The sequence below is a fragment of the Kryptolebias marmoratus genome, linkage group LG9 (genome assembly GCF_001649575.2).
Source record: "Kryptolebias marmoratus isolate JLee-2015 linkage group LG9, ASM164957v2, whole genome shotgun sequence".
Taxonomy (NCBI): Eukaryota; Metazoa; Chordata; class Actinopteri; order Cyprinodontiformes; family Rivulidae; genus Kryptolebias; species Kryptolebias marmoratus.
In genome coordinates this window covers 29,621,030-29,629,005 of record NC_051438.1, presented here as the reverse complement: position 1 = coordinate 29,629,005, position 7,976 = coordinate 29,621,030, and the positions used below count along the sequence as shown (strand labels likewise).

Here is a 7,976-nt window from a genome sequence, read left to right as displayed (position 1 = left end):
TACAATGACTTTGTGTCTCTGAGCACACCGGATGTGAATTTTTTCACATCCAGGAAAGACATGAACCATTAAAACTCAGTGACTTAATTAACTGTTTTCTGTCAGGTGTTCAATCAGAAACTGAGCTGTTTGAGTCAGTGATGACTCGGCACTCTCAGGTGTCCTTCACATCCTGCTGATGTCATGTGATCACAGTCAGCTGTTCATCGACTCTTCTGGTCAGCAGCTGCCCAGTCTGACCAGTTTAATGGGAAACAACCGAGCTGGAGTAAAAATAGCAGCAGAGACGGTGCGGAGGAGGAGGATTCAAGCTGAGCACAAAATCAGAAACAGGGTGTGGGAGAAACATGTGACTCAGCACAACAACAAACCAACACAAACATGTGACTCAGCACAACAACAAACCAACACAAACATGTGACTCAGCACAACAACAAACCAACACAAACATGTGACTCAGCACAACAACAAACCAACACAAACATGTGACTCAGCACAACAACAAACCAACACAAACATGTGACTCAGCACAACAACAAACCAACACAAACATGTGACTCAGCACAACAACAAACCAACACAAACATGTGACTCAGCACAACAACAAACCAACACAAACATGTGACTCAGCACAACAACAAACCAACACAAACATGTGACTCAGCACAACAACAAACCAACACAAACATGTGACTCAGCACAACAACAAACCAACACAAACATGTGACTCAGCACAACAACAAACCAACACAAACATGTGACTCAGCACAACAACAAACCAACACAAACATGTGACTCAGCACAACAACAAACCAACACAAACATGTGACTCAGCACAACAACAAACCAACACAAACATGTGACTCAGCACAACAACAAACCAACACAAACATGTGACTCAGCACAACAACAAACCAACACAAACATGTGACTCAGCACAACAACAAACCAACACAAACATGTGACTCAGCACAACAACAAACCAACACAAACATGTGACTCAGCACAACAACAAACCAACACAGCTTCGCTCCCACAGACACAAGGTTTTCCTTCTCTGAACCTGCAACCAGCCAAAAACAGACATCAGACCGTCTGAGACTACCTGAGACCACCTGAGACTGCCTGAGACCACCTGAGACCGCCTGAGACCACCTGAGACCGCCTGAGACCACCTGAGACCACCTGAGACCACCTGAGACCGCCTGAGACTACCTGAGACCACCTGAGACCACCTGAGACCACCTGAGACTGCCTGAGACCACCTGAGACCGCCTGAGACCACCTGAGACCTTTAAAACCACCTTAAACTGCTTCTATATTCAGACTTCAGACCCGTTCAGGCCGTCTGACCTCTAAGATCAGCCCAGTCCTCCTGAGTCCTCCTCTCTGAGGGTCCTCCTGGACTCTAACAGCTGCAGCGGCAGATTTTCACATCCGACGTTTCTGCTGAGGAAAAGTAGGTCTGAACGCTCGTCTTCACGTTTCATCGGTTGCTTGCCTCCTGCAGGTGGGGCTGCAGGTAAAAATAGGCTCTGTGTGTGTGTGTGTGTGTGTGTGTGTGTGAGCAAATCTGCTGATGAGTCACATCTCTCACCATCTGTCAGCACAATAAGCTCTCCCACAGGACGTCGAATGGATCGTGTGTTTAAATCCAGGAATGGACCGCACCGCAACATTAAAGCAACAACAGCTAAACTGCAGTAAATTAACAGGTAAAACTACAGTAATACTACAGTAAAACTACTTTAAAACTGCAGTAAAAATACAGTATCTTACAGTAAATTTTCAGTAAAATTAAATAAAATTAATTTACAATAGAACTTCAGTACAACTGCATTTAAACTAAAGTAAATTTACAGTAAAACTACCTTAAACCTACAGTAAACATAATATAAAACTTGAGGAAAACGACAGTATTGTCCCAGTAAAACCTCAGTAAAACTACAGTAAAAATACAGTTTTACAGTCTCTGATGGTGTAATATTGTTGAATAGAATAAAATTAAATAAAACAGATTTATTCTGTAAAAGTTCATTCTTTTTTATGATTTCATAAATAAATCTTGAGGACTAAAGAGTCGACAAACATTTTTATGCTTCAATAACCGGAGTTACACTCACTTCCTGTCGGTGTGGTCGAGGCCGCTCAGCCACACGCCTTCGATCAGCTCGTTGCGTTGGCCGCACGTGTTGCCGTAGCTGTCGTACCCGAAGACGAGGCGAGCGGCGCCACCAGTAACGATGGTGAAGCCACAGATGCTGCCCTGCAGGACGGAGAAGCAAGAAGCGTCAGCGCCGTCAGCACCGTCAGCACCGACAGTCATCATACCACATTATTATATCATAAAATGCTTCTAACTAGACTTTTGTAGTTTCCAGAACGTTTTGACTCAAACTAAAACTGCTGAGCTTAGGTAGCCTTAAAAATAAAACTGGTATTTTCCTTCATGCTGAAGGTATTTAAAATCATTTACTCACTATTTAAACACTCTGTCCAGTAATCAGTACAGGTTTTATTACATCTTTTTCAGACTGAATAAGTAGCTCTTTTGTTTTACAAACATTTCTTTCTAAAAAGCTGCTGAGCACCAGTCCTGTAGAGCTAACACATGGTGACAGAAGTGCTGTCTCTCCATATCTCTGCTTTGTAGTAAAACTACCAAAGCCATATCGTCTGCGTACTCAAACAATCTGAAATGATCATCATGGGCTTTAAATTAGTTTATATAATTAGAGAAGAGCAGTGGTGATAAGATTTCACCCTTTATTCAACACAATATTTCCAAGAAAAACCATCTGAGGACGATCAAACAAAGATTTTATTCAATTAATTATTATTATTACCTTTATACTTGTACTGTAGCCTTCTTTAACACAGAAGTACAGCTGTAGTTTTAATGTGTTAATACTACATTTATAGTACTACTGTAGTAATACTGCAGATAACTGAAAAATTTAAACTGAATAAATTTCTTGACTTCAGAGTTTGTTAAGTCTGCTCAGTTTTTTGAACATAAACAATCGAGGCTCAATCTGTCACAGATCAGCAGGTTTTCTAATACATCTGAAATATAATCTTGTGGACCGGGTGAAATGGTAACAACGGTCATTTTTGGCGCACGGGCCATGAGTTTGACACGTGTGGACTCCAGTGTATTCATTACAGTACAACTGTGATACTTAAACTTTGTGTTTGTGTGGATGTATAGTTTTACTGTAGTATCACAGCAGTATTACTGTTTTATTGTTGTAGTATTACAGCAGTTATTGTACTGATACTACAGCAGTATCATTGCAACCTTAAGCTCCTGTCATGTATTACAGGATGGTTTGGACCCGTCTGACCTCAGAACAGTTCTCCTCTTTGGTCCAGAGGAGACACATCTGTTCACATCTGGCTTCTTCTTTGCCTGATAGAGCTTTAAGCAGCACGGTGAACTGTGTTTACAGACAGTGTTCCTGAGCAGAACAGAACCAGAACCAGCCTTGACCTTTGACCTCAGAGATTCCTCAGATCTGTTGATGATGTTATGATCTGGAGATGATGGAGATTCAGTCTTTCATTGAGGAACTTTATTCTGAAATTGTTCCTGATTTTAGACAGTTCCTCTCAGCCTGGTGAACCTTTTTGCTGCAACGTTTTAAAGATTAACCCATTATTAGAATATTAATACAATTTCTTGGTTTTATAATTGGTAATTGATATGTTTACTATGTTCCATTGTGAATAAAATATGGGTTATGAGTTTATCAAATCGATGCATTTTGTTTTTATTTACATTTTACACAAAGTGTTAACTTTTCTAGTATTGTGGTTGTGGTGTTACTGTAGTACTGCAGTAGTACATCTGTAGTTGGAGTACAGTGTGTACTGTGAGTGTCCCGTGCCGATGGGTCGGTTCTGGTTACCATGCCGACGCAGAACACGGTGAAGAGCAGGAACCAGGGCAGGTCCGTGCAGCTCCGGTCCTCCAGCGGTCTCCATTCTCTCTTTGTCCTCTGAAACACACAAACACGGTCACAGTGGGCCTGCAGAACCGGACCGAACCGGGCGGAACCGGCCTGTTCGACTCCCCCCCGCCACCCGGGCCTGTCAGCCCGGCCCGGTTCCTTCTGCTATCCGAACCTTCGGCTGCGGTTGGGCCTGTTGTTAACCGACGTGCGGGCTGCAGGAGATAATTGGATTATCTGCTGGCTATAATCCGGGCTCGGCCCACCTCGGTTTCCCTTTCACGGTTAAAAATACAAACAGGCACTCTGGAGACCTGATGAAGGACACCCGGGTACAGAACGGAACCGAGTCGGACCGGGTCGGGCTTACCTCCGCGCTACCGCAGCATCCCATTGCAGTCAGGGTGGACGCGCCCGGAGCCTCACGGAGCTTCACGGAGCCTCAGCTCAGCAGCAGCGGGGGTCTGGAGCTCGACAGGCGGACTGAGGACACGGGCAGCCCCGCGCGGTCCCGGAGGCCGAGTCCCGACGGTCAGACTGAGCGCTCCGACCCGCTCCTCCGGGTTACCGAACCGAACCGGGATTAACAGCCGAGAATTTGTCCGCCACACTTCCCGGTGGGCCGTCAGGTACAGCGGCCATTCATCTCATTACGCATGCGCACATAGCGGTAAAGCTTATTGGAGCAGAACAACAGAACGAAGCGGCAGCTGCAGTACCCGCTCTGACCGCTGAGTGGAGATTAATGGGGACTGGCGCTGTTTTCCTTGAACGCTTTGTAAATACAATGACGTTTAATCATCAGTACTTTTTTATTTAGTTTGATTGTTGAATATCTTTATCACGGATCATATATGTGATTTAATCACTATTTTACATATCTAAAAACTAACATTTTATTTTTAAAGTGTATCTGTTCGTTATGAACAGTTTAAAATGTATATTTTGTTTTCCTTCACATGATACAAACTCGTTTTCAGTTTACTGATACAGTTTCTGTGTCTGAGGTGGATTCATTGTTCATTTAATTCTTTTGTTTTTCTGTTCTTAAAAATGACTCATTTCAGTTGTGTGAAAAATGCAATGTGTATAAATATATTCAGTACTGATTTGCTGTATCAGAAAAACAAAGTTCCATTTGTGGGATGTATTGTCGATCTCTAACGGCTTGTTTTCCTCCTGTTTGTCCTCTCTGCTGGTGCAGCTGCACAGTTTCCTGCAGGTTTAATCTGAGATGTAAGTGTCGCTCAGAACTGCAGCAGTATTTAAACACGTTACTGTCTTTGTTTCACATCTTCATGAACACAGAACTCACTGTTTACAGTCTGCACCAGTCACCACATGCAGAAGATACCGCATAACACACAGAAACACACACAGAAACACACACCACCCAGTGTTAGACAGCAGCTCTGCACCGGTTCAGGGTCTGCCTGAGAACCACAGAAACAGACAGGTTTGAATGTTAACAACAGAACGCCGAGCTCCACAGACTCACACGTTGAAAACCTCCCTGTTCAGGTGATCATAGGGGTGAGCATGACAGACAGGACATGTCTGATGTTTCCTGACAAACTGAAAACCTTTTCAGTGAATCTCAGTAAAATCTGTTGGTAAGAAGCTGCAGGGAGTTCAAACTTCCTGATGATATGTTGTTTTTCTCTCTGTCTCTGTTTTGTTGGAAGATCTGAGGAGTCAGCAGGGACAGAAATTCATCACAAAGATCAGCAGCTCCTGTGAGGCGTTCAGTGACCTTGGGACAAGTCATTTATCTCAGGAGTCGCCCACAGGATGTCTGTTTGTTTCAGAGCCAGCTTTACGCCAAACAAAGTCGCTGCTGTTTGCAAGTCGCTGTGTAATCACTTTAAACTCCTGTTTTCTATTCATTCATTTTGGGCTGCTGATCTGAGACCTGTTCTCCATCACCCACAAACTCCTCGTCCACCGAGGCAAACACAAACTGTTCCCATAACATTCCTAAAACATTTCAAACGGTTCACCGACTGTTCATAAATCATTTTAAACTGTTTCCAGACTGTTCCCAATTTGTTCTTAAATGGTTCCCAATTCCTTCCAAAATTATTCATAAATAGTTCCTGAACTGTTTACAGATTTCTCCTAAACTGTTGCTAAATTGTTCCCCGACCATTCCAAAACTGTTACTAATAGCTCCCACATTATTACCAATACTGTCCAAGCCAAAAACATGCAGGTTAGGTTCTTTGGTAACTTTAAATTGTCCCTAGGTGTGAGTGAGAGCCTGAATGTTGTCTTTTTTGTCTCTATGTGTCCCAGTAATGGACTGGAGACCTGTCCAGGGTGTCCCCGTCGCTCACACAATGACTGACATCAGTTCCCTCTTGACCCTGCACGGAAAAGGGGGTAAAAATGGATGACTAGTTCCCAGACTGCTGCTAAACTGATCCCAAAGTCAAGCCGTCCCTCTAGTGAGGCCTGATTCCTCAGGTCTTGTTTCAGGTGTTGGTTGTGTTTTTTCCTGTTTCTTAAAGACGTCCAGAGTCTGTTCTTCTGCTTCAGACAGTTATTTTGACCTGACTCTTCTTTTTTTGACTGCCTCTTGTTCAAATTATTTATATTTATAAGAACACTCCTCACAACATGCTGTCGTACTGAAACGGAGAGAAAAAGCAGCCAAAGTCCAGAGGAAAACTTTGACAGACCTTCAGAAAGTCTGGAGAACCGTTTACAGATTCCAGAAAACTCTGGATCACAGGAAGGAAACAGAAAGAGGTAAGGACTGGATCTGGACATTTAGATTATATCAGTTATTATTTTTCCTGTTCGGTTTGTCAAACAGAAATACAATCTATAGTTCTCTGTAATCACCTGTAGTACTTTTTAGTTCTTTGTAGTACCCTGTAGTTCTCTGTAGGACTCTGTAATCCTATGTAGTACAAGTATACAGCAGTAGTAAATGAACGGTATATACAGTAGTTATTGTACCTTTTTCCTGAGTCGAACCTGCTGCTGAGAGCCTGAAGACAGGTGCCTAGAGTCCATGTTCCTGTGGAGTTCTGGTGGTTCTGACGGGTCAGCAGAGTCCTGGTTCTGCAGTCAGCCTGAGGCCAGCAGTGATGTGGATCTGATCGGGCTGCAGAGAACAACAGAACTTCTGTCTTCTTGTTGACTGTTGTACCAGGCTGAACGCTGAGTGTGTGTGAGTGTGTGTGTGTGTGTGTGTGTGAGTGTGTATGTGTGAGGGTGTGTGTGTGAGAGAGTGTGTGTGAGAGAGTGTGTGTGAGAGGGTGTGTGTGTGAGAGAGTGTGTGTGAGAGGGTGTGTGTGAGAGGGTGTGTGTGTGAGAGAGTGTGTGTGAGAGGGTGTGTGTGAGAGGGTGTGTGTGTGAGAGAGTGTGTGTGTGAGAGAGTGTGTGTGTGAGAGAGTGTGTGTGTGAGAGAGTGTGTGTGAGAGGGTGTGAGAGTAACTGTGTTTTGTCTCTCTCTGTACAGCTGTTAGCGGTGCAGCAGCGCCACCTGCTGTTTGTGTTTTTACACATAAAATGTGTAAAAGTTTTTAAAATCTTCACATTTTGTCAGAAAATGTATTTAATTACATTTTGTAATTATAGAAGAAAATAATAATAATAATAAAATCTTTACTCATTCGCTCAGTTTGGCTTTCCTCTGATGAACTCACCTGTTCAGCTCTTTGTACCTGTTTGCTCCTGTTCTTTATAAAACCGAGTCAAGTTCATCTCATTCTTATATTTTCCATCTCTGTTGTGAAATCAACCTGAAACTGACTGAAGAGCAGTTCACTGAGACTCACTGCTGCTGTGTTTACATCAAGTCTATGGCGTTACTTTTGTGCCACCAGGTTGAGCGCGCAGTGACACTGATTTGAGAGTACAGACCGCTCAACTCTGACAAACTGCTCGCGCTCGGCTCTCTCCGTGCGCGCTCGGCTCTCTCTCCGCGCGCTCGACACTCTCTGCTCGCGCTCGCCTCTCTCTGCTCGCGCTCGGCTCTGACAAACCGCTCGCTCGCTCTGCTCTCTCTGCGCT

General features: G+C 43.8%; 1 protein-coding gene across 3 annotated transcripts in view; it reads right to left on the bottom strand.

Moving 5' to 3' along the window:
• Positions 1 to 7,852, bottom strand: part of slc44a1b (solute carrier family 44 member 1b) — a 32,639-nt gene extending 24,787 nt beyond the window's left edge. Inside the window, exons 1-4 of one of the 3 annotated variants that reach the window (XM_037977347.1) lie at positions 7,610 to 7,852; positions 6,918 to 7,065; positions 3,912 to 4,001; positions 2,124 to 2,266 (exon numbers count right to left, since the gene is read on the bottom strand). In XM_037977347.1, the coding sequence (XP_037833275.1) occupies positions 2,124 to 2,266; positions 3,912 to 4,001; positions 6,918 to 6,974 (290 nt within the window). In that variant the 5' untranslated portion in view covers positions 6,975 to 7,065; positions 7,610 to 7,852. Of the gene's footprint in view, positions 1 to 2,123; positions 2,267 to 3,911; positions 4,002 to 4,323; positions 4,793 to 6,917; positions 7,066 to 7,609 lie in introns of those variants that run through there. The other 2 variants (XM_037977350.1, XM_037977348.1) reach the window with 2 other exon arrangements.
• Positions 7,853 to 7,976: the final 124 nt, after the last annotated feature.